This window comes from Gobio gobio (assembly GCF_949357685.1).
Source record: "Gobio gobio genome assembly, chromosome: 2".
Taxonomy (NCBI): Eukaryota; Metazoa; Chordata; class Actinopteri; order Cypriniformes; family Gobionidae; genus Gobio; species Gobio gobio.
Window position 1 is genome coordinate 28,298,145 of NC_137098.1, and position 27,482 is coordinate 28,325,626.

The 27,482-nt window shown below is 38.1% G+C and overlaps 1 protein-coding gene across 2 annotated transcripts in view; it reads left to right on the forward strand.

The window, feature by feature from the left end:
- Positions 1–27,482, forward strand: part of acox3 (acyl-CoA oxidase 3, pristanoyl) — a 32,458-nt gene that overhangs the window by 1,512 nt on the left and 3,464 nt on the right. For both annotated transcript variants that reach the window (XM_079841245.1, XM_079841246.1), the window contains exons 3-17: positions 511–744; positions 1,381–1,455; positions 2,256–2,345; positions 2,915–3,058; positions 3,147–3,235; positions 3,420–3,516; positions 4,527–4,709; positions 6,149–6,271; positions 6,418–6,538; positions 9,030–9,152; positions 9,384–9,497; positions 14,428–14,543; positions 25,742–25,916; positions 26,191–26,258; positions 26,375–26,461. In XM_079841245.1, coding sequence (XP_079697371.1) covers positions 511–744; positions 1,381–1,455; positions 2,256–2,345; positions 2,915–3,058; positions 3,147–3,235; positions 3,420–3,516; positions 4,527–4,709; positions 6,149–6,271; positions 6,418–6,538; positions 9,030–9,152; positions 9,384–9,497; positions 14,428–14,543; positions 25,742–25,916; positions 26,191–26,258; positions 26,375–26,461 — 1,839 coding nt within the window. The remainder of the gene's footprint in view (positions 1–510; positions 745–1,380; positions 1,456–2,255; positions 2,346–2,914; positions 3,059–3,146; positions 3,236–3,419; positions 3,517–4,526; positions 4,710–6,148; positions 6,272–6,417; positions 6,539–9,029; positions 9,153–9,383; positions 9,498–14,427; positions 14,544–25,741; positions 25,917–26,190; positions 26,259–26,374; positions 26,462–27,482) is intronic.

The following is a 27,482-nucleotide window of genomic DNA, read 5'->3' on the forward strand; positions in this document are numbered from 1 at the left end:
CGCTGCTAGATGTCGTTGATCTAATGAACCCATAAACAAATGTCTAATAGTTTAAACTGATATTGTTTCATTTTTATAATGTGGGTTCATTTTTAGTACATGTAATGAATTTAAACACTTACGCATGTATAATAAAAAAGTGGAATATTTAATTGCTTCAAAGGCCTGCCTAATGACACACAATATAAGCATGACACATGAATAAAATAACAATTTTATTTGTAGATTACATTTGATTGATTATACTTTCATGAAAACAATTGGTTTGTAAAAGGTGTAATTATACATGTTTGGGCTAAGTTTTCTTTGAGTTTATGTTGTTGCGTTACTATACTATTTTGACCAGCAGATGCTGCCAATATGTGGTGTTTCGAACGCTTCATTTGGTTAAACAGTTGGTTCAGTTGATTCTTTGTTTGGAAAAGCTTGATTTCTATATCACTAGTCCACAGTCATTGATTGATATAGATTTCCTTTCAGCTGTGTTTCTGTTTCTCTCTCTCTGAGCAGCAGCACGTGTTCAGGACACTGGAGAGTGACCCGCTCTTTGCCCGGCAGCCTGGTGAGGACATCCCAGTGGAGAAGAAGCGAGAGCTCGCCTTCCGTCGCTGTAAACAGTTATTTAAGTATGACTTTGTAACACGCGATGATGTTATGCAGAACCCCTGGAAGATGACAATCCTCAATGACTGCCTGGGGATGTATGACTGGTCTTTGGGAGCCAAGTACTTCCTTAACAAAGGGGTGAGCCCATTTCACTAAATGTCCTACTACAGAGACCCTCAAAATATGGGCGCTTAAAGTCAGCATGAAGCGGAAGTTGTCATTAGTCTTTTCTTCCCTATTGTTATGTACAGTATATCCAATTGAAATGCCTTCTGGAATGAGAAAAAATGTAGGGCTGGACTTGATTTTGTCCTTCGAGAACTGATTGGATCATTGTGGTTTGCTATTGCTGTGATCTCATGTGAGTGACAGGTTGTTCTGCCCTTGTGCAAGTAAATGCGTCATCATCAGAGAAGAGATATCGTGGGCAAGATTGGGAGGACGTCTCTTTAGTTAAAGATTAAGAGGGCACATACATTTTTTTTTTAAATAATGATGTGCACAGATAAGTCATTTATAATAAATACGGCAATATTTTAGAAAAATAAAAATAAAATATTTTTTTGATTTCATGGTGACTTTAACACACTGCCCTCTCCAGAATAGTAAGGAAAATCATTACGAAATATGAATGACCCCATATAAAGCTCACCCAGAAGTGATTGATAATTGCTATTTCTTTACCATGCATTATTGATAAGTATTATTTGTGATGATTATTTCTTTAAAAAAAGAAACTTTTAAACCTAAAGTCTTTGTTTTCAACCTTATTAGATGTTTGGAGCCACAGTGGCAAACACAGGATCTCAGAGGCACCTGAAGTTTGTGAAGGACATTGAGCAAATGATGGTAAATGATCTGTTTTTTATGAAATGCAGCACGTATAAAACCATATCAGCCATAAAATATTTATTGGAAAACAAGACTGAAAGCTTCTGAAATTCAGTGTACTGACTAAATGTGCACTATATCTTGATTGCATTCATAGCAAATATGGCTTAGCATTTTTTAAGTTGGCCACTACTTTACAAAACTCACTACTCAAGGGAAAATGCAGTTTTAATATTTGCTTTTATAGATTATTATAGAATGATTTGCTTTTATAGATTATCATATTTTGGTACTCAAAGTGTTATAGTATGATTTTATGATGGCTATGACTATCTTGCACGTCATTTTCACCTAGTGTACAACTAGAACATTTTGAGACACAAGTTCAGTAGGCAATAAACAGGAAGTTCAAAGGTGCTGCGTATTTCTGTATGCGTGTGTGCGTGCGTGTTCATGCTTTTCTATCCCGGTGGCGACTTCAACCTGAATGCACACTGACTCATGGGGTCTCGTGTCACCGTGGGGACGTAAATTGAGGTCCCCATGACGAAACAAGCTTATAAATCATACAGAATACAGAGGGGTTTTTTTTTGAAAATGTAAAAATGCAGAGATTTTTCTGCGATGGATGGGTTAGTGTAAGGGAATAGAATATACAGTTTATACAGTATAAAAACCAGTATGTCTATGGAGAGAGTCCACTCAAAGATAGTAAACCAGACATGTGTGTATACAAACCAGCGAGTTGCCTTTGACATTACTCATGGAAAACCACATGAGCCACTGACAGCAGATTAACATTGTCTCTGTCTGTTTAGACATTTGGATGCTTTTCATTGACAGAGCTGAGCCATGGCAGCAACACAAGAGCCCTGAGGACAACAGCCAGATATGACCCCAGCACTCAGGTACTCTAGTACCAGATGCAATGATGTGAACAGTCCTCTACCTGTAACCATATAGATATAACAGAAGTCTGAACACATTGCATTAATTTAGCATATCACTGAAAAGCACATTGCTCTCAACTTTTTTTTAAATGTGATTATACAAATATGGCCTTACAAATCATAATGGGACATCAACTGTTGATTTATTAATCTTGGTCAATGTTCATATAATACATATTAAACTAAAAAAATAAATAAAAACAAAATAAGTTACCATTGGCATAATAAGGAAGGCTATTCTTATAGAGTATTAATGGATAATAAATGCTATTGTTCATTGTTGATTTATGATAGCTGAAGTATTAGTGACCATACTAAATATTTCATTCACATTATCTGAATCATTCAAATCATAATATGACAATATGGTGCCTTTTAAAGAAATAAAATATATCTAACTACTATTATGACTCTCTTATAGCTCAAGCCACCTTTCTTTCATTATTCTTTTACTTGGTTTTTACAATTTTTTTCCTTTTGTTTATTATGCCTGATGGTCAGCCGCTAATATATGTTGTTTTACGCAGGAGTTTGTGATAAACTCTCCAGACTTTGAAGCAGCAAAGTTCTGGGTGGGGAACTTGGGAAAGACAGCCACTCATTCAGTCGTGTTTGCACAGCTCTACACCCCTGACGGACAATGTCACGGCCTTCACTCTTTTGTAGTCCAAGTATGTGGGAAATACATTTTCAGTTAATTTGTCTTGTCTTGTTAGAGCAGCTGTGACTAAAGCAGTTTTAATGTAATTGAATTTATAGGTCAGGGACCCAAAGACCTTGCTGGCAATGCCAGGAGTGATGGTTGGGGATATGGGGAAAAAACTGGGTCAGAACGGTTTGGATAATGGGTGAGTTTTATGCTGGACTAATGAGATGTTGTGATTACAGTATTTGGTCAATAGATGGCAGTAGAAGAAAATCATCTGCCCATAGAAATGGAAAAGTTATTCTTCATCATACTTTTCAGTGTAATCATTTAAAAGAACATTTATTTTGATGTGCATAATAAATGAATGATTTTGTTTTTGTCAGATTTGCAGTGTTTCACAATGTGAGGATACCTCGGGAAAACTTGCTAAACAAAACAGGAGATGTTACGCCTGATGGGCACTACGTTTCACCTTTTAAAGTAAGCAATATTATATGATGGCCTAATAATACATAAACTTTCTGGTTTTATTACAGTTACTCTGTAATTATGTTACACTATAAAATGATCTGTATTATCTCTTTACAAACAATAGAACAGCAATAGAACAGTATTTATTAATTGTTTATGTTAATTTTCTACATTTATTAATACATTTTCCACATTAATGCAGTCTAATCATGAACAATAGTATATTTTAATTTCTCATTAGCCTAGATTAATACTTGCTGTAAAAAGTATGGTAACACTTTACAATAAGGTTTTGTTAACCTTAGTTAATGTGAACAAACAATTAACAATACTTCTACAGCATTTTTTAATCTCAGCATTTACTAATACATTTTTAGAATCAAAATTTGTATCTGTTAACGTTAGTTAATGCACTGTGAAGTAACATGAACATTAACTAACATTAACAAAAAAAACTATTGTTAACAAATGAGACCTTATTGTTAAAAAGTATCTAATGCATTAGCTAATGATAATGTATAATGTACCTTTTTTCAAATATAGGTTATGTGTAAAGCAACAGTATTTTATAAATTTTATTAAGCTTTAAAATATTTTAGTGCGTATCCGTGGCGTGTAGACATCTTGCAGGTCATAAACTCTGCAGCTCTGCAGTAAAGAGCGCAGTGGTGCAGACAGTGGCTGTTATTCCAGCTGCTGTGCTGTGCTGTGCTATGCAAGATGTACGAGAAGGAATCCCTATGCTTTCATTTCAAACAAACAGGGAGTTTTAATCACAGGAAAAGCCAGGCCGTCAGCCAATATTACTGACAGCAAGACATAAAGGGGTTTTTCTGAAAACAAACAGAGGCGAGAGGTTGGGGATGAATGAATGAGATTTCGTTTGCCCTTCTCTTTCCTCACATTCTTTGTCTCTTATTTTTCTGTTGGGTTGGTCTTGTCATCTCTGCTATGTGTTTTGAATTACTTCATCATGTGTCTTTCCATCCTGTGTTTTTCCTAACCGTACACCTTCACAGGACCCCAATAAGCGGTTTGGGGCGTCTTTAGGGGCTCTGTCAGGAGGCAGGGTGGGCATTACGCGGATGGCACTGGTCAATCTGAAGCTGGCGATGACTGTGGCTGTGCGATTCTCCGCCACACGCAGACAGTTTGGGCCCAAAGATGACGAGGAGATTCCAGTGCTGGAATATCAGCTACAGGTACAGATTACTGACACACTCCAGTGGAAACATTTCAAGACAGAAGAAAATAGTTCTTCACTACGTCATAAAGACTCTGGATAAGTTATAATTATTTTCTTTTTATAATCTGCCTTGTCTTTTTATGATCTTCCTTTAACTTACCATTGATTCAAGAAATTCAATGAATTTAAAATACTTTTTTTTTTTTAAATGAAAACTTTTAATTAAAAAACAATTTAAAATTTAATTGTAAAGTAATGTAATTTAATTTAATTTAATAGAATAATTAAAAATCAGATGTAAGCATAGTTGTAGTATTTTCGTCATCTACAAAATAATGGTAGCACTTTGTTTTACAGTACTGTTCTACGTGTATGTTATTGTATATCTCACTACTTTCTCATGTGTCACTGTAACAACATGTACTGTAAATAAAAATACGGTACCTTTAAAATATAAAAATAATTATATTATATATATATATAACTTAAAAGTTTATGTGAGTGTTTATATATATATATATATATATATATATATATTAACTTCTTAATATAGAATATATTAAGAAGTATATATAGTGTTATACCTGATCGGGGTGTATATATTATATATACATATATATATATATATATATATATATATATATATATATATATATATATAATATATACACCCCGATCAGGTATAACACTATAAAGTGAATAACACTGATTATCTCTTCATCACGGCACATGTTAGTGGGTGGGTATATTAAGCAGCAAGTGAATATTTTGTCCTCAAAGTTGATGTGTTAGAAGCAAGAAGAATGAGCAAGCGTAATGATTAAAGCGAGTTTGATAAGGGCCAAATTGTGATGGCTAGACGACTGGATCAGAGCATCTCTAAAACTGCCGCTCTTGTGGGGTGTTCCCGGTCTGCAGTGGTCAGTATCTATCAAAAGTGCTCCAAGGAAGGAACAGTGGGGAACCGGCGAAAGGGGCATGAGCGGCCAAGACTCATTGATGCACGTGGGGAGTGAAGGCTGGCCCATGTGGTCCGATCAAACAGATGAGCTACTGTAGCTCAAATTGCTCAAGAAGTTAATGCTTGTTCATTTCACCTTTGTTCACAATGTTATGCCTGAGCGGTATATGTGTGTGTGTGTGTTTGTGTGTATGTGTATATATATATTTTATATATAAAATCAAAATTCATCCTTTGTAAATTCACTAAATTGCCAAAGGTGTAACATATTGGCAAAATTTAAAAATGCTAAAATGCTAACATTTTATAGGCCTTTGTAAGGATATGACCACCAGTAATCTTTTTGGAGCATATTTTCTTACACTTCTCAGTGTTCTTTTTATCAGTATCACTGAAGGTAACGTTTACTCATTCGTAGTTCGTAGGTCAAACTCGCTGCTTTTTAGCAATTTGTCTTTTGAACCATCCTGTTCATGTGCTTCATCCTCTTGCAGCAATGGCGTCTTATCCCATATCTGGCTGCCGTGTACGCACTGGAGCACTTCACCAGATCCTTTACCATGAACTTTGTCGAATTTCAAATGGGACTCTTAATGAAGGACAAAAGCGACAGACAGGTATAGATCATATGCTTTAAATATGCTGAATCTAAAACATTCTTCAGCTCTTTATTTCATTAAAGCATCTTGAGCACTAAATTCAGAAAGTTGGAATCTTCTATGTAGTATTTGATCACATATTGATTGTGTTTGTCACTCCTCAGGCTGAACTGGGCAGAGAGATCCATGCCATGTCATGCGCTAGTAAACCTCTGGGATCGTGGACAGCCCAGCGAGGCATTCAGGAATGTCGAGAGGCTTGTGGAGGACACGGCTACCTTGCCAGTAAGGAATCTTTCAAATCTTCATAGACGAAATGTTTAGTAGAAGCATAAACTACAGTGATCCAGTAGTGCACAACACAATGAAAATTAGGAAAACAAATATAAGTTAACAGCACCAGGGAATCAAGCCACAACGGAACGAAAGCAATCGACAACACAATGGAAACAAGTCACAACACAACAGATTTGTCACAACACAACAGAAATGCTCCTGCTCCTTTCTCAGGGTATGTAGAGCACCGTTAATGCTAAGAACTTATAACAAAATCCATATTTTGGAAATATTTTTTACTGTATACCCATTTTTTTACAACCCCTTCAAATGTAGGAGGTATGACAGTTTATGTATTATGTGTTGCGGCTTGTTGTGTTGCAGCTTGTTGTGTTGCGGCTTGTTGTGTTACGGCTTGTTGTGTTGCGGCTTGTTGTGTTGTGCCTAGTTTCTGCTGTGTTGTGGCCTGTTTCTGTTATGTTGTGGCTTGTTTCCGTTGTGTTGTGGCTAGTTTCTGTTGTGTTGTGGCTAGTTTCTGTTGTGTTGTGGCTTGTTGTCTTGTGGCTTGTTTCTGTTATGTTGTGACTTGTTTCCGTTGTGTTGTGGCTAGTTTATGTTGTGTTGTGGGTAGTTTATGTTGTGTTGTGGCTTGTTGTCTTGTGGCTTGTTTCTGTTGTGTTGTGGGGATTTTGTTGTGTTGTGGCTTGTTTTCATTGTGTTGTGGTGATTTTGTTGTGTTGTGGCTTGTTGTCTTGTGGCTTGTTTCTGTTATGTTTTGGCTTGTTTCCGTTGTGTTGTGGCTAGTTTCTGTTGTGTTGTGGCTTGTTGTCTTGTGGCTTGTCTCTGTTATGTTGTGACTTGTTTCCGTTGTGCTGTGGCTAGTTTATGTTGTGTTGTGGGTAGTTTATGTTGTGTTGTGGCTTGTTGTCTTGTGGCTTGTTTCTGTTGTGTTGTGGGGATTTTGTTGTGTTGTGGCTTGTTTTCATTGTGTTGTGGTGATTTTGTTGTGTTGTGGCTTGTTGTTTTGTGGCTTGTTTCTGTTATGTTTTGGCTTGTTTCCGTTGTGTTGTGGCTAGTTTCTGTTATGTTTTGGCTTGTTTCCGTTGTGTTGTGGCTAGTTTCTGTTGTGTTGTGGCTAGTTTCTGTTGTGTTGTGGCTTGTTTCCGTTGTGTTGTGGCTAGTTTCTGTTGTGTTGTGGCTAGTTTCTGTTGTGTTGTGGCTAGTTTCTGTTGTGGCTTGTTGTCTTGTGGCTTGTCTCTGTTATGTTGTGACTTGTTTCCGTTGTGTTGTGGCTAGTTTATGTTGTGTTGTGGGTAGTTTATGTTGTGTTGTGGCTTGTTGTCTTGTGGCTTGTTTCTGTTGTGTTGTGGGGATTTTGTTGTGTTGTGGCTTGTTTTCATTGTGTTGTGGTGATTTTGTTGTGTTGTGGCTTGATATGTTGTAACTTGTTTTCCGTTGTGTTGTGGCTAGTTTCTGTTGTGTTGTGGCTTGTTGTCTTGTGGCTTGTTTCTGTTGTGTTGTGGGGATTTTGTTTTGTTGTGGCTTGTTTTCATTGTGTTGTGGTGATTTTGTTGTGTTGTGGCTTGATATGTTGTAACTTGTTTTCCGTTGTGTTGTGGCTAGTTTCTGTTGTCTTGTGGCTTGTTTCTGTTATGTTGTGACTTGTTTCCGTTGTGTTGTGGCTAGTTTATGTTGTGTTGTGGGTAGTTTATGTTGTGTTGTGGCTTGTTGTCTTGTGGCTTGTTTCTGTTGTGTTGTGGCTAGTTTCTGTTGTGTTGTGGCTAGTTTCTGTTGTGTTGTGGCTAGTTTCTGTTGTGTTGTGGCTTGTTGTCTTGTGGCTTGTTTCTGTTATGTTGTGACTTGTTTCCGTTGTGTTGTGGCTAGTTTCTGTTGTGTTGTGGCTTGTTGTCTTGTGGCTTGTTTCTGTTATGTTGTGACTTGTTTCCGTTGTGTTGTGGCTAGTTTCTGTTGTGTTGTGGCTTGTTGTCTTGTGGCTTGTTTCTGTTATGTTGTGACTTGTTTCCGTTGTGTTGTGGCTAGTTTATGTTGTGTTGTGGCTTGTTGCCTTGTGGCTTGTTTCTGTTGTGTTGTGGCTTGTCTCTGTTATGTTGTGACTTGTTTCCGTTGTGCTGTGGCTAGTTTATGTTGTGTTGTGGGTAGTTTATGTTGTGTTGTGGCTTGTTGTCTTGTGGCTTGTTTCTGTTGTGTTGTGGGGATTTTGTTGTGTTGTGGCTTGTTTTCATTGTGTTGTGGGGATTTTGTTGTGTTGTGGCTTGTTTTCATTGTGTTGTGGTGATTTTGTTGTGTTGTGGCTTGATATGTTGTAACTTGTTTTCCGTTGTGTTGTGGCTTGTTGTTTTTTGGCTCATGTTTCCATTGTTTTGTTATTCGTTGTGTTGTGCACTACTGGGTCACCGTAATAAACACCATGTGAAATACCAAAAGAACTTCTAGTTCAACTTCTGTTTATCTGTTAATCTGTTTATCTTTTCGTGTGAAGTGAACCGGCTGGGAGACATGCGCGACGACAATGACCCAAACTGCACGTATGAGGGAGACAACAATGTCCTCCTGCAGCAGACCAGCAACTACCTGCTCAGCTGGCTCCAGCACAAACAGGAAGGTCTCTACACACTAGACTTTTTCTTAAACATGTATAGTCAATCATGGTTTGTCAACAATTTCTCCATAAGAAGAAGTAATGACAGTTGTATCGAGTTTGTTAACCATGACATCCAGGTCATTCTTTGCATGCTGTTTTATTTAGAGTTATGCAGAATATGAAGAATGCTTTTTGTGTCTGATGTAGATTTGAAATGTTTAGCTTTTTTTCTGTTTCTCTTCCTCAATCAAGGTAAAGGAAGGATTGAATCCCCTCTTGAGACTGTGAACTTTTTAGAGGACATGAGCAGCATTCTGCAGAGCAAGTTCACAGCTGGCTCAGTGGAAGACTGCATGAACCCAGCCGGTACGCAACATTAACGCTACATTCTCCATAACAGGGACACATATATGCACCACCACACACACCAACCACATTACTCATCTAGCATTTACGTCACCTCAGTTACCTCTGTTTCTCTGGTGCTCTCCTTCGTTTTCTTCAGTTTAAACTGTGTAGCTTACAGATTCCATTTGAAACTTTATTTTGTAGATAATTTCAGCCTTGGGATGAAATCTTATATAATTTTGAGGTAGGACTGTTTGGTCAATTAATAACAACAACAATAATAATAATAATCGCACAGGTTTCTGTAATTAATCGTAATTAATAGCCCTTAACTTTAAAATGTGTAATGTATATTTGCATTGCATCTCCAAATTTAAAAACAACATAATTTACAATTATTGATATTTTAAATATTTGTTTAATGGAATTTTTTTAAAGGCCTTATCACTGATAGCAATACTGATACTGATTTGTTTTTAAATGAGTAATTATTTAGCATAATTTCTTAACAATTACTGAACATTTAAAATATTATAACAGCTTTTGATTGTAATTGAACATACATTTAATGCAAGATGTGGGGAAAAGTGGGGAATATCTATTTCAGGAATTGCGTTCATTCTATATTTACAGATAATATTAATTGCAGAAATTAGCACATTATTTTCCCCAGACCTATTTTAAAGTCAGTGTGAAACCGAAGTTGAGATCGTCATTTTCTCCTTATTGTGACGTATATCCGAGTGAAACGGCTTCTGAAATTAGAAAAAATGTAAGACGGGGCTTGATTTCGTCCTTCGGGAATTAATTGGATCGTTGGAATTTGGGCGTTGCTAACTAAATGGAGGCAGATTTGAATGCTAGTTTGCACTTAGTTGTGGAGAAAAACTCGAGCTATCTCTTAAATAAATGTATTTTCTCTCTAAATCTTTTTCTACATTTGTTACTGAGCATATTTCCTCACTTTTCACTGGTTTATGCTACAGATTTCACTTATTTTAAGCCTTTTATGGCTTTATTTCTGCCTATATAAGGGGGGCGCACTGTAAGCACGTTCACACACGCTGCATTCCTAAGTGCGAGCCATCACGACAAGCTGATCGTACGAGTATATTGAGTACTTTTTACATAAAAAAGCTTTTATTTCTCAAATATTTCTCTCTTTTTGACTCCAGTCCTACCGAAAAAAATCAGTGACAGTTTTCTGAGAGGCGGCGCAGAAACGAGACAGAAACGCCTTGCGCCATAGCACATGACAGGAAGAGAAGTCGTTTCGAGGGGGGAGGGAAGGTTAAAGGGGCTATATGCGTTTTTCTGAAATTTAAACTCTCGACTGACACCTGTGGCCAAAAAATAGAACTGCTCTTATTTTCTGCTCGCTCTCGCAGCGGTGGTGACGTCACATCCGCAGACAGCGCGGGAAAAAACGACCCGACAGAAAATAGGAAAAATAGGAGACAGGCTTATAGGTGCACCCACTGTGAGCGGACAAGGTGTCAGTATGCTCATCAGGAGATGTTTGAGTCATAAATGGTAAAATAAAAAGGCTATTGTTACGTTTATTTTGGGGAAAAAGTTGCATATAGCCCCTTTAACATATTTGATTAAAGATTATAAGAGTAAATTAATTTTTAAACATTAATGAAATGCACAGATAAATCAGTTATAGTAAACACTACAATATAAAATATAAACACACGAATTGTAAAATTAGATTTTTTCTTTAAGGACATTTAAGAATAAATTTGAAAGACAGATTAAGATCAATGCAAGATTATGCCATTATGATACTATTGTAATATTTTCATACTATATTAGGATCTCTCCAAACTGGTATTGATCTTTTCTCTTATCTCTTGAACCATATGAATGTTGATTCTATCACATTTTATAGCTCTTGTGCAGAAACTAATGTACACAGAACCCAACATATTAATACTTTGAGCAATACTTCTAGCTCTGCTATTCAGCTAGTGAAGTTTAGTTTAATAGTCATTATTCATTCACTCGCAGAGGAAGCCAAATAAACAAACTGAGCCTTGTATGTCATTTTCATATCCCACTTTCATGGTGCTGGTTTTGTGTAATACAAGATGTTTGTGTGTACAATGCTTTTTTTCGAGAGCACATTATCTAATACATAAACCGTCACACCTCCACCGCACACAGAGAGAATGTGAGAATCTGCGTCACGCTGTGTTTTTGTGTGGTTTACTGTTAAAAGTGCTCATTGACGCCGCAGACGGCTCCACTGGGAGAGTTTTACATCTTGAACTGAGCTACACATCTGCTAAACATCTGCTCTCTTTATTGACCTCATTCCTTAGCTGGTGACTCAAATCATTGTTGCCTGGTTGCAGGGTTCAGGGGATCATCGTTTTAATTGGACGAGGACAGGGAGTGGACCGCATGGGTTTTAACTGACTTTTGTCACCTATCGAATCATGTGACAAGCACCCAGTTTTTATATTCTAGACCAGTTTTAATATTATTACTCACCCCGGCTGTTTTACATGAAGACTTTCAATACTCTCATTCTGTACCTATAACTGTCCATGTCTTGAATTTGTCCACATCAGGCCAACTAAATATGACACACTCAAGAAATAGTTCAACTAAACATTCTGTCATCATTCACTCACTCTAATGTCGTTCCAATCCTGTATGTCCACTTGAAGCCTTTATATATAATCAATGCATTACAAAAGTATTATACCTTGTAATGCACCTTTTAATGCATTGTAATATCTCATAAATAATTGCAACCACTGTTATAATACATTCATACCTGTATAATAACATACCGGTACACTGATGTTAAAAATTTTATGAGCAGTCACATGTACGCGAATATCATCGATCATCTCCTAACAAGGCCACATATTAATGTCTAGGTAGTTTAGATGGTAAGCAAATAATCAGTTCTTGTAATCAACATGTTGGATGCAGGAGAAATGGGCAGGAATAAAGATCTGAGCGACTTTAAGGACCAAATTGTTATGGCAAGGCGACTGGGTCAGAGTATGAAATGGAAAGGCTTGTGGTTTGCCTCCTGGTCAGCAGTGGTGAGAATTTACCAACAGTGGTTTGAGGAAGGACGAACCACAAACTGGCGACAGTTGTTTGGCGCACAAGGGCAACAAAGGCTATCCCATCTGGTCCGAACCAACAGAATGTCTACTGTTGCGCAAGTCACTCAATTTTGTTGATGGTTATGGTAAGACTGTGTCATAATTTCTGCTGGGAAACCCTGGATCTGGCCATTCATGTACGCATAAATATTGACACAACTTAAATATTGTTGTAGACCAGGGACAACCCCCCTTCATGACAATGGCTTTCCCCGGCAGAAGTGGCCTCATTCAGCAGGATAATGCACCCTGCCACACTGCTGTCAGGAATGTTCAGGAATGGTTTGAGGGTTGCCCTGGCCTTTAAATTCCCCAGATCTCAATTCAATTCAACAAATTTGATCTATGGCGGCTCCATGTTGCAACCTACAGGACTTGAAGGATCTGTTGCTAATGTCTTAGAGCCATACACTAGAGGTCTTGGATAGTCCATCGGTGGGTTGGTGCTATTTTGGCCGTACAACGGAGGACCAACTGCATGTTTTGGCTCATAAGTGTATTCTGTTAATTTTTATATACTGTATATAATGTATAATTGTTACATCTTTAGGAAGTATAATGAATTAAAACACGATGACAAACAATTTCAGACATAACAAAGAACCTGCAAATATTATAATGCATTTTAACTTGGGTTATAATAATTTATTAAAAGACAATGCATTACAATGTTCATTATGAATACCTTTATAATGCATTATACATAAAGGCTTCAAGTGTTACTGACTTAATTTCTTCTGTGGTACACAAAAGAAGATGTTTAGGTGAAAGTCCTAAATTAGCTTTTTTTAAGAGCAATATTGCCCACTAGGGTTATTTTGAAGGATTATTTTGACTAAACCCATAAGTATATGGATTTGTAAACGAATATCTTGATTTCATAATATATATTTTGCCTCCACTTTTTATATATCTTGGGAAATTGTATCTCTCTTTGTGTCGTTTTTACCATAAAAAGTCTCATGGACACTAGTAGAGACCATTTAAACCCATAAAAAGCAACAGTCCCTTAATGCAACAATACCAACATAAAAATTAGCCTTTAAATGTTTTTCATACTCATTTCTTCAGAACCTATTTGCTGGATCGAGTGTTAAAAATATTTGCTTAGAGTTTCACTCTCAGTGTGGTCTTGTTTCACAACCTTCTTTTCATAAACTTATTCACTTATGTAGAGAGGTTTGTGGGTTGTTTTCTGATTTATTAGTTCCTTTATAAGATGGGAAAGCAGTTTTCTGCTCTTGTTTTGTTGTTTATAAATCTTAAAGGATGTTATGGATGTCTCTGTTTGAACTGATTAGGTTAATGCAGTCTTGGTCAGTAAATCTGGATTTCTTTTCACGTAGTTCATCAGTTCATACTATAGCATGAATGCACTTAAGTTCATCTCTTTATGATCCTATAGTTTGGGTTACCTCTGCGTCATGTGTTTGAGAATTACGTCCAAACCTCAACCATCCAAAACACGAGACTCCTTGTTCTTTAGTTACAGTCCCCACCCAGATACCTAATCCATGATTACATCTGCGTGTGACCCAAACCTCTGGAAGACAGACCCCTTCCAACACTAGCTCCAATATCTATTTAATATTTCTTCAGTTATCTTGTTTAGTGAAACTTTTTAGGACCCTTTCCAAATTGTATTTGCCAGCTGCAATCCATTACACTATTCTGTTTGTTTTAACTGTCATGATGAAAACAATATATCAACTTGTGATTCTGTCATATAATTTATTTATTTTTTTATCTCTTATTCAATGTTTTGTTATCTGTCCATCTTTTTAATGTCATAATATAATTTGGTATTATGTCCTCAGTGCCCCTGGCAGCGTATAAGTGGCTGGTGTGTTTCTTACTTGGTGAGAGTCAGAGGAAGCTGTTTCATGAGAAATCCTCTGGACTGGGAGACTTTGAGGCACGAAACAACAGCCAAGTATGTCTTAATCCTAACTTTAATAGCATCAGACATTAACATGGCATGTATCTATGTTTACTAGCTGCTCAGAGGGAGGTGAGGTATGCTATAGGTTTGTAAAATGTACAATTACCCAGCTGCCTTATATAGCTTATACAAATTATGGTTAATAACATCATGGAAACTTATCTTTTATACAGTACAGGTCATATATATATAATATATGATATATGATATATATATATGATGAGCCAAAAACATTATGAGCAGTCACAGGTAAAGTGAATATCATTGATCATCTAACAAAGCCGCATATTAAGGTTTGAGTAGATTAGTAAACTATCAGTTCCTGTAATCATGATGTTGGATGCAGGAGAAATGGAAAGCAAAAAATATCTGAGCGACTTTGACTAGGGCCAAATTGTTATGGCAAGGCGACTGAGTCAGAGTATCTGTGAAATAGTAAGGCAGGGCGGAAAAAACTATGCACGCTGAGTTCATTTACTGTATGTAGGCCAGTCACATCGTGTCAAAAACTGGGCCAATTTATCTGAACCATAGACACACACAACCATAGACACGTGTGCTGTAAATACTCAGTGTTTTACTGTTGTCTTAAAGTCCTTTACTGTCTAAAGTCCTTAGGCTTATTTGAAAGTAGACTTTTGACTGAAAGTTATAGTTATGATATATAAATATCCATTCAATAATCATGTCTCAACATGTAGATTTAATGTTGTTATTCATGGGCGAATAGACTGGTTTTTTTTTTGTTAATATAAAGCTCTGAAAAAAAATTAAGAGACCACTTAACATTGATTTCTCAATGTTAAGTGGTCTTTTAATTTTTTCCAGAGCTGTATATCAGGCTCAATCATGGGGATAGCACACCCTGCGTTTCTCATTAATACCTTCTGTACTGTCCCGTCCCGTTTATGACTTATATCTAATATAAAACAGGCCTCCGGTTCTTCAGACATGTCTTAAACACTGAACAGACACTTGGCCCAGACATATCCCTTACTTAATAACTATTCCACTGAGCTACAAATCTACATCACACTGAGCATTTCAAAGGACCGCTTTCTGACCTCTTGAAGGATTTAAAGCCTTTCTGCCGTATCAGATTCATTTAGATCCATATATGTGCTCCATGGGTTCAGAGTCACATGCAGGATGTGTGAAACCTGCTTGCGTCACGTTTCTGATGATATTAAAGTATTATGGTAGGAACAAATCAAGCATCAACACAGTAATGAAACACAGCCGTTACACTGCATACATATACAGCGGCCCGATACTGTAAGTATTTGGACATTGTTTTAACTTACATGGCTTAAATGTTCAAATACATTTTGGATCACTATGTACTACCGGTCAGAAGTTTGGAATAAATAAGGTTTTTTTTTTTTTTTTTTTAAATCTCATATGCTCACCAAAGCTGCATTTATTTGACAGTAATATTGTGAAATATTTTACAATTTAATTTAATGCTTTCCTTGTTTTTTTTTATATATATATGTATGTATGTACAATGAGGAAAATAAGTATTTGAAGTATTCCCACTTAGAAATCATGGAGGGGTCTGAAATTGTCATCGTAGGTGCATGTCCACTGTGAGAGACAAAATCTAAAAAAAAATCCAGAAATCACAATGTATGATTTTTCAACTATTTATTTGTATGATACAGCTGCAAATAAGTATTTGAACACCTGAGAAAATCAATGTTAATATTTGGTACAGTAGCCTTTGTTTGCAATTACAGAGGTCAAACGTTTCCTGTAGTTTTTCACCAGGTTTGCACACACTGCAGGAGGGATTTTGGCCCACTCCTCCACACAGATCTTCTCTAGATCATTCAGGTTTCTGGCCTGTCGCTGAGAAACACAGAGTTTGAGCTCCCTCCGAAGATTCTCTATTGGGTTTAGGTCTGGAGACTGGCTAGGCCACGCCAGAACCTTGATATGCTTCTTACAGAGCCACTCCTTGGTTATCCTGGCTGTGTGCTTCAGGTCATATGTTGGAAGACCCAGCCTCGACCCATCTTCAATACTCTAACTGAGGGAATGAGGTTGTTCCCCAAAATCTCGCAACACATGGCCCCGGTCATCCTCTCCTTAATACAGTGCAGTCGCCCTGTCCCATGTGCAGAAAAACACCCCCAAAGCATGATGCTACCACCCCCATGCTTCACAGTAGGGATGGTACTCCTCATTCTTCTTCCTCCAAACACGTTTAGTGGAATTATGACCAAAAAGTTCTATTTTGGTCCCATCTGACCACATGACTTTCTCCCATGACTCCTTTGGATCATCCAAATGGTTACTGGCAAACTTAAGAGGGGCCTGGACATGTGCTGGTTTAAGCAGGGGAACCTTCAGTGCCATGCATGATTTCAAACCATGACGTCTTAGTGTATTACCAACAGTAACCTTGGAAACGTTGGTCCCAGCTCTTTTCAGGTCATTGACCAGCTCCTCTCGTGTAGTTCTGGGCTGATTTCTCACCTTTATTAGGATCATTGAGACCCCACGAGGTGAGATCTTGCATGGAGCCCCAGTCCGAGGGAGATTGACAGTCATGTTTAGCTTCTTCCATTTTCTAATGATTGCTCCAACAGTGGACCTTTTTTCACCAAGCTGCTTGGCAATTTCCCCGTAGCCCTTTCCAGCCTTGTGGAGGTGTACAATTTTGTCTCTAGTGTCTTTGGACAGCTCTTTGGTCTTGGCCATGTTAGTAGTTGGATTCTTACTGATTGTATGGGGTGGACAGGTGTCCTTATGCAGCTAACAACCTCAAACAGGTTAGATTTTGTCTCTCACAGTGGACATGCACCTACGATGACAATTTCAGACCCCTCCATGATTTCTAAGTGGGAGAACTTGCTAAATAGCAGGGTGTTCAAATACTTATTTTCCTCACTGTATGTATGTATGTATGTATGTATGTATGTATGTATGTGTGTATGTTAAAATATTTCGGGGTTTTTTTTTTTAATCTGAATTTCCAGCAGCCATTATATCAGTCTTCGGTGTCATGATCATTCAGAAATTTGAATTCCCCTTTCAGAAATCAAAATCTAATATGGACGAGCACTGATTTGATGCTCAGTTATTATCAATTGTTATATTGAGTGGTACTCAAGTATTAATAATGTATGTAATAATTCTTCTTATCCATTCTTCTTATAGTCGTCTGCTTCAGAGATTAAATATGCTATTTATGTATGTTGATATGCTAATTTCAAATATGAAAATTAAAACAACTGATTAGTTATACCATTTCAAAGATATTTAGGTTAGACCGACAGAGGCGGTGCTAAGCACTAGTGGATAATTGCTGCGCCCCTAAAAAGACCCCTAAAAAGTCACGTCATGACACATACTGAGACGCGTGGTATAAACCAAAGCAGCTCAGTGCCGAGCCTCGGAATGCTTTTTCGCGACTCTGGAATTCATAGAAACAATGTTACATACGTAACTAGTATTCTGTTTAATTCCTCCTGACTGAGCCCTAGCATTGCCAATAGTGTTTACTACTGCTGGTTCACAGTCCATTAATTCAATTCAATTCAATTCAAATGTATTTGTATAGCGCTTTTCACAATACACATTGTTTCAAAGCAGCTTTACAGAAAGTGCATTTCATAAATGAACATTGAAAAATGTTAGAAAGAGAATGTTAAAGCAAAATCTTAGAAAAAGTTAATCAATCATGTATTAATTTAGGCCATAACAACGCTGGTGTTGAGTCGTCTCTTCACAGGCGTCGAGTCGTCTCATCACAGGTGTTGGGGCATCTGAAGTCTCCATGAGAGGCTGGATACAAACTGGAGCTGACGAACTATTTACCTCGGGACTAGTGTCCCGAGATAACAACAGAAAAGCAGATGGGAAATAATTAGCATAGCTGCTGTTCAGAATATTAATGCTTTTGATCCGATTTAACTGTAGTATAAAAGGTAATTATAATGTGAATGCTTGGCTAAAGAGATGCGTCTTTAATCTAGTTTTAAACCCCATTTAGTTTTAAACCCCATTCCCCATTTAGACAGACAAAATGGTAGCGGTCTGATAAGTACGATCTAAACCATTTTAATGCCTGTCCCTGAACACCAGTGTAATTTTTAAGTCGATCTAAGAGTATTTTATGATCTATAGTATCGAACGCAGCACTAAGATCGAGTAGACCTAGTATTGAGATACAGCCTTGGTCAGAAGCTAGAAGTAAATCATTTGTGATTTTAACGAGCGCAGTTTCTGTGCTATGATGCAGCCTGAACACAACTTTTTCAAGTATTTTAGACATAAATGGAAGATTTGAAATTGGTCTGTAATTTGCAAGGTTATTATGATCTAATTGTGGCTTCTTAATGAGAGGTTTTATGACTGCCAACTTGAATATTCTTGGAACATGACCTAAAGATAAAGACGAGTTAATAATATTGAGAAGAGGCTCTTCCACTACAGGTAACAACTCTTTCAGTAGTTTAGTGGGTATTGGATCTAATAAACATGTTGTTGGTTTAGATGCAATGATAAGTTTATTTAGCTCTTCCTGTCCTATAGTTGTAAAGCGGTGTAGTAGTCCTTGAGGGGCGATAATTGAGGTTGAATCATAAGACATCATTAAAGATTGTACATTTACAAGTTTGTTTCTGATGCTTTCTATTTTCTCAGTGAAGAAATTCATAAAATCATTACTACTAAACTGTAACGGAATATTTTCCTCAGGCGATGCTTGTTTATTTGTTAGTCTAGCCACGGTGTTAAATAAAAACCTTGGATTATTTTGGTTATTTTCTATTAGTTTGCGGAGATGCTCAGCCCTGGCTGCTTTTAGGGCCTTTTTATAACGTGACATACTATCTTTCCACGCGATTCTAAAGACCTCTAAATTAGTTTTTTTTTTCCATTTACGCTCTAAGTTATGAGTTTCTCTCTTGATAACGTGTGTAGCACTGTTGTACCATGGTGCTTTAGTTTTCTCTCTAACCTTTTTTAATCTAACTGGTGCAACAATTTCTAATGTACTAGAGAAAATGGTGCTCATACTGCTAGTCATTTCCTCTAGTTCATCTGTTTGTTTGGGTTCACTGAGCAGCTGAGCCAGATCAGGTAAGCTATTTGAGAATCTATCTATAGTGGTTGGAAGGATTGTTCTGCCTGGCCGATAACGTGGCGCAACATGACAGATTTCAGCAGTACGCAGTATGCAAGTTACCATGTAATGGTCAGTGACATCATCACTTTGCGGTATAATATCTATATCGGTTGGGTTGGTTCCATGTGATATAATTAAATCGAGTGTGTGTTTAAGACGATGAGTGGGACCAGTGACGTTTTGCTTGACCCCAAAGGAGTTTAATAGATCTGTAAACGCAGCCCCTAACGCATCATTTGTGTTATCTACGTGTATGTTAAAATCTCCAACAATTAATGCTTTATCGACGTTGACCAATAGATCTGAGAGAAAGTCCGCAAACTCTTTTAGGAAATCAGCATAGGGCCCTGGAGGTCTATATACAGTAGCCAAGGCTATAGATAATATGGATTTCTTTCATCTAAGAGCGTAACATTTAGCACTAGTACTTCAAACGAATTAAACCTGGGACCTGTTTTCTGAGTAACATTAAGAATATCCCTATATTTTGTTGCAACACCGACGCCACGACCAATCAGACGGGGCTCATGCTTCTAACAGTATCCTGGTGGAGTAGACTAATTAAGACCGAAATAATCATTTGGCTTAAGGCAGGTTTCAGTAAGGCAAAGTACATCGAAACTATTATCTGTGACCATTTCATTTACAATAACCGCCTTAGGTGTGAGCGATCTAATGTTTAGAAGACCTAGTTTAGAAATTGTTTTTGTTCACTAATATTGAGATTTTCTGGTTTAATCACAATTAGATTTGTCCTAGATCCTACAGTAGATTTAATGTTTGACCTCACTAAACGAGGAATAGACACAGTTTCTATATAATGTTCTACATTGGTACTTATGTCAATTAAGTTAGGACAGCAAAGAATGTGATTTGGACTTTGACTTACTAGTCATATGGTGGCCTGCACAGCGACATCGAGAACACGAGCACCAGGAAAACAGTGAGTGCGCACCTTACCTTTACCTGAGGTAGCGTGGACATGCCGGACGATGGAAGTACCGATGACCACAGCGTCGCGTTCCGTCTCGCGAAGAGGGGAGAAGCGGTTCCGGGTGGAGATCTCGAAGACCGGAGGGGCGGAGAGGTCCTAGCTCTGGTCCTGGCCCGCGTCTTCCGCTGTGGAAACACCCAGGGTCCATGGTGCTGTGTCGGTGCCGGAGTGAACGAAACCAGGGATGATGATCGCGTCCTGGGTGCTTGGGTCCTGTGCAGAGAAACACACGAAGTAGACGAGGTCGGAGTCAAAAGTTTACTATCCACTGACTTGTGAGAATTGGCGCGTGATGTTTCAAGCGCTGATCGTCAGCACGGCTTGTCTGTCTAGTAGGCCGCGAATCTGCTTGTCCAACGACTCCAACTCCAACTGCACCGAATGCAGCTCGAACGTGTCCTCACCTGCACTCAAAGGTAACATTAGACACACATTCGAGTTATTCGCCATTGTAGCAGATGTGCTACGATGGCGAATTGTAGGTTTCAGTGGTTACCGGGTGTAAATAAGTTACCACGCGTGCAATGCTAGTGGGCTACGGCTAGTAGCGGAAGTTCAGATATAAGTAGCGATATCAAAGCAATCCGATTGTTTTTTATAGAGAATCGTATCGGAGATATGTTCACACGCTGTAAATAATAGAAAGTATTCGTTTGTAAGCGAGTGTTCAGAATAAAATCAAGGATTATGAATCAATGCCACGGAGCTCCAACACAAACAATGCGCTCACAACCTGCGCATGCGCCGTAAAACCGGAAATGACAAGAAGGCACGGAGACTCACTCCTCCATTAACTGTGAACTGGACCAAATGACCAAACCCAGAACTGAAGACGAGCTGGATTTGGGTGCCAAACACGGCCGTGTATCTGAGAAAGGAAGTCCTGCCTGATGGAAAGCTGCCATTGTTCGCCCTGTAACAGATTTTGAAGGAGAGGAAACCATGGCCTGGCTGGCCATCGAGGTGCCATAAAAACACCCTGTGCTTGTATAGGAATATTCTGTGTAATGTCTCCCACAGAAGTGGAAAAGGAGGGAACGTACAACAGGCAACTCGACTTCTCGGGGGCTAACGCATCCTGTCTCAATGGGCTGGACATCTCGGGCTCTCGTGAACCACCAGTGGGAATGAGTGGTCATTTCTGGGGCAAACAGGTCGACCTCTGCCAAATATAGTCTCCATTCCCCATTGAGCAGCAGACCCCTGGACAGAGCATCCACACTTGATTGTGTGATCCCAGGGGATGAACTGCCCTTAATAAAGCCAGCTGGCCCTGAGACCATGTGAGGATCTTGCGAGGTAGTTGTAAAGATGCAAGGGATTGCTGCTGCCCTTATGATTCAAATGAAAGACCGTTGACATGTTGGCAGACCCGACAAGCACACGACGACCCATCAGATTTGGTAAGAAGTGTTGTAGAGCTAAGTACACTGCCTTCAATTCCACAACTTTGATATGTTCTAAGGCCTCCCCTCTGATTCCACATTGCCCCCCATCATGTTAGTGAAGCATTGGCCGTGATCACTTATCGACGAGAGGACACCACCCCTAGTGGCTCTCTGGTTCTCAGAAATGTTACCGGTTTCCAGGGTTTCAGTGCACGGACACAGGCAGGAGAAACAACAATCATTGGATGACAATGTCTTGCAGAGTCTAGCCCTAAGCTGTTGTTCCACCTCTGAAGATGCCTGAGGTGAAGCAAGCACAAGGGGATCACGTATGTGGCAGCAGCTAACATCCCCATTAGAAGGACACCATAAGGAATTTTTTGTCCCCAGACGGAAACAAGTAACTGACAAATATTGTCTGTCTGAACATGAGACAATGTGGCAGACATTGTGATAGAATTGAGTGTTATTGCTATGAAGGTTATGGTCTGTTCTGGGTCTGTAAGGCCCAGCCTCTCAATATGCTCCAGCACAATCTTGGTGTTGTTTAGAGCATGTCTTCTTGTCGGGGCACATAGCAGCCAATCATCTAAGAAGGGCAGAATCTTCATGCCCTTGGACCAAAGAGGAGACAGGACTGCATTCATAAATCTTGTAAAAACACAAGGAGGCAGAGGAAAGCCTGAAAGCTTAATCTTAGGAACTTCCTGTGGTGGGTAGCAATGGGAGCATGGAAGTAAGTGTCTTTCAAGTCCACACTCAAAAAAGATGCCCTGGTATAGTTGGAAAAAATATGTCCGGGTACAATTGGCAGTTCTCTTAATGTCTTTTTACAATCTTAAGGTAACCTTGCCTAAACAAGCCATACCTGGCATTGTGATGTTAGAAGGTCGCTGAAAGTGTCCCAAGCTCACATAACCCATAGTCAAAAGAGCAGTCTACAAGAACTAAGGTACAGAAGCGTCAACGTTCACTGACTCTGTGTTAGTGCAAGCAAGAAGCAGCTGGCAGAAAGTATTCTTTGCTCGAGGATAGGCTACAGACTCATATGCCTTTTTCAAGAGCATGTCAGTATGTCCACAGTGCACACTTGGCACTATGTTTTTTACATTGCCTCTTAGAGCCTCATCTGGTGATACCACTAATAATGCCACCGGTTGTTCAATTCCAGGTGCACGTCCTACCCCAATGTAGTCAGCCTCAGCCATTGTTGCAAGAGTGCGGGCTGTCTTTGACCTCCTTCTAGGCACAATTGGGAGGCATCGGTATCGGGACTGAAAAAGTCGGATCGGTGTACCCCTTATTCTGTCACAAAGTCCTTACACAGTGGCATTGTAAATGCATTACTATCAGCAGTTTGTCTGAAGAACATGTTGGTTTGAACGGGCTGGACATGCGATTTGTCAAGACCTAAACTAGCCACCGCCATCTGCAGAACAGATAAAATATAATCTGGAGAAGATGGGCCTGCGCCGTATGAATGTACAGGCCCACCGCTCAAACCACCTGCAGCAGAGAGGCTGGAGAAAACATCATGCGGGAGGGTGGGTTGCATGGCAGGTTCCACCAATTCTTTACCAAGAAAATGTGAATTAGACACAGTGTCTAAATCTATAGCATGTGGGGGTTGGAAATGACTCTCCTCCACTGGTGTGTTCTCAGTATGTGCGGCTGACACAGAAGATGTTTCATCTTTTCAGCCATTTCTGAAGAGAGAGTAGCCATAGTCTTCGGTATCAAATGTTCCAAAGTTTCTGTCTGTGGTGAAGATTTTTTCTTGCATATCATGTATGATCATGCAATACCAGTCATAGATTTATTCATTGATCCAGTCAAAGATGTATTTTAGTAATAAACATTTTATTTTTGAAAAAAAAACATTTTATTTTTGGTTAAAATGTAGATCACTTTTATTACTCACTTATCCTCCGCCATTCTCAAGTCAAGGGTCCTATACTGACCAATAGCATATCTTGAAAACTCGAGCCAATCAACAATTTTAAGCATCATTTTTGTTCTCAGTGACCCAGAATTTATTTCAGAAGCATTTTGGCTGTAGACCAGTGTTATCAGTGTTTTTGCTGCTTAGTATTTTTGTGGAAATCATGCTAATTATTTTTTAGGATTCTTTGATGATTAGGAAGAACAGCATTTATTTGAAATAGAAATCTTTTGGAACATTATAAATGTCTCTACGGTCCCTTTCATTCAATAAATGTAATGCGTCCTTGCTAATTTCTTTTCTTTTTTAAACTTACCCCAAACTTTTTCATTGTAGTATATTACTGTTTCCACAAAAATATTATGCAGCAAAAACAGCTTTCAACATTGACAATAATAAGAAATGTTTCTTGAGCAGCAAATACCATATTGAAATAGCAAAATTTCTAATTATTGATTTTGTCTAATGCCATAACATACATGACTTAAATGTTTTTGGATCACCGGTACTACCGGTCAGAAGTTTGCAATAATTGTTTGTTTTGTTTGTTTTTTGTTTTTTAATTCTCATATGCTCACCAAGGCTGCAATTATTTGACAGTAATATTGTGAAAAATGTAACAATTTAAATTAAATGCTTTCTTTTTTTATATATATATATAAAATATATATAAAATATATGTATAATAATAACATAATTTAACATACACACACACATATATATATATATATATATATATATATATATATATATATATATATATATATATATATATATATATATATATATATGTATGTATGTATGTATGTGTATGTATGTATATGTATGTATGTTAAATTATGTTATTATTTTGTTATTATTATTATGTATATATGTATATAAATTATGTATATATGTTATTATAATGTTAAAATGTTTTTTTTTGTTTTTTTTATCTGAATTTTCAGCAGCCATTATATCAGTCTTCGGTGTCATGATCATTCAGAAATGCCTTATAATTATCAAACCTAAAGGATCATGAAGACTGGAGTAATGGAGCTGAATTTTTCAAATTGTAATAATATTTCACAATATTACAATTTTTGATCAAATAAATGCAGCATAAGAGACTTCTTTCTAAAACAAAAAAAGAGTAATTCAATAATTATCACTACTTAATTATTCCAGTAGTGTATGTGCATGTTATGAGGGTCTAGTCTAGTTAAAAACATGCAGTCAGTTAAAGGCCATATGATATAATGAGTGGATTTTGGACACTGTCCATCTTGCCTCCACTTGAGCTTAACTTGAGCATTTTGAAAAAGATGTGATCGGGCAGGTTACAGTATGTGACCAATGATTAAATTGTCTTAAAATCTGCAGTGAGAGCAAGAGAAAAATTTATAAAACAGACGTCCCTTACACACAATACTGACCCAGCAACCACCAAACACAGAGAATCACTCTCTAGCAACCAGACACAAACACAAGCACAAGCTAAGGTCGTGAATCTTTTTTATTTTTTTAATTTCCCCTTCTATAAACATCCCAATTAGTGTCTCGTCTGTGTGTCGTGACCTGGCTCGTGATTTAATGGATCGAACTGTCTTCATTCACCCCTTGACTCCATAAACACTCTTACTAGATATATATATATATATCTATGTCTGAGTTTGTGTCCTTAGATTCTCTCTTTCTGTAACTCATCTCTCTCTCTCTCTCTCTCTCTCTCTCTCTCTCTCTCTGTAGGTGTATTACTGTCGCTCATTGGCGATTGCCTATATTGAGCACACAGTGCTGCAACGTTTCCATGATCTGATTAAGGATGAACAGACTCCAGCTGCTCTCAGATCAGTGCTGGGGCGTCTCTGTGCTCTCTATGGCCTGTGGACTCTTACCAACCACATGGCCATCCTGTATCAAGGTAAACAGCATATTAAAATGATTTCTGAAGGAAGTAATGTCTGCTGAAAATTCAGCTTTGTCATCACATGACTATATTCCATTTTAAAATATATTAAAATTGTTATTTTTAAATTGTAATAATATTTCACAATATTAATGATTTTACTGTATTTTTGATAAAATAAAAGCAGCTTTGATGAGCATAAGAGACCTACCCCAACACTTTGGATGGTAGTGTAGCTCATTTGAAGTTTTTTTTTGTGTGTGTGATTATGGTCTGTTTGTGTTTGTAGGAAGTTATTTTTCTGGTCGACAGCCGGTTGACTTCATCCAGACAGCCATTCTCACTCTGTGTGGGCAGGTTAGTGTTGTGTTAGCTGTAGTTCAGTTACAGACACCCTCACTATTAAGTGCATGGTGATGTAAACACCAGGAAGGCTTTTAAATTGCCGGCGCTCTTTCGCTCTCTCTGTGTAGCTGAAGGACGATGCCGTGGCGTTGGTTGATGTGATCGCTCCTCCTGACTTCATCCTGAACTCGCCCATTGGCAAAGCAGATGGTGAGGTAAGAGAACACATACACAGGCACACATGTGCACATGAAGAACACTACTCGCCAGTCCTCCACTGTGACTGTGGAATCACTTTATGTAGACAAGAGCTGCAGAAATGATCATCTCATTTGCAGTGCTTCCAAAAAGTATTTGTCTTATCCATTTTTTGCAGTGACTATTAATTAACTGGTCACAAGTTGATTTTTAGTGGATATACTGAATGAAGTCAGATCCTTTAATTTTACACAGACGTCCTAGCTTAGTAACCACGTGTTTTTATGTAAAATTTTTTTAAAGGATTTAAACTTACATTCATTTTTGTTTGGTGCAGAATTAACTGTAAAAGAGTAACTGTCATTGACTTGCTGCTGATAATAGATACACAGACACACTGATGTGAGCATGTCAGATATGCTGCTGCTGCTGAATGAATAGACATACGTAAATCCTATAGCAGATCTATGCAGGTGGAGCTGGGGGAGGTGGAGGGTTTCAGTGGACTACCCAATAGCAAACACTGAACCAGACTATTTGATTGTTAAAGGTCCCATGGCATGGCATTTTTCTATTATTTTATAATGTTTCCTGAGTTGTACATATATTGTTAGTATGATTTTTACACCATAAAATGTCATAATTTAGAAATAAAAGGCATTTTTTCTATACTGATGTTTGGCCTGTGGCTATATGCCCTGTTTCAAGAGGCGTGTCTGCTGTGAGACTTCAGTAAAAACGCCCACTGTTGTGATTGGCTGACATCTTTGCATTTGAAATGAGTATCAGATCTTGTAGCGGAGGGGGCGTGGTTTAACAAGGTCTACCAGGCACGAGCAGGCACGAGCCTGCTGCCAGAGAGACGGACTGACCGGAGTTCACTTCTCATCAGTTCTCAGCACGTCTCAGTTCAGTGAACTGTGGTAGTTACTAGCATATACTTTAGGTTATTAGTTTATTTCTAGTCGGAGGGACTGTCACTCATGTCAGAAAGTTAGTAACTTTAGTAAATTATGGATCAGCGCTGACTGGAGACGC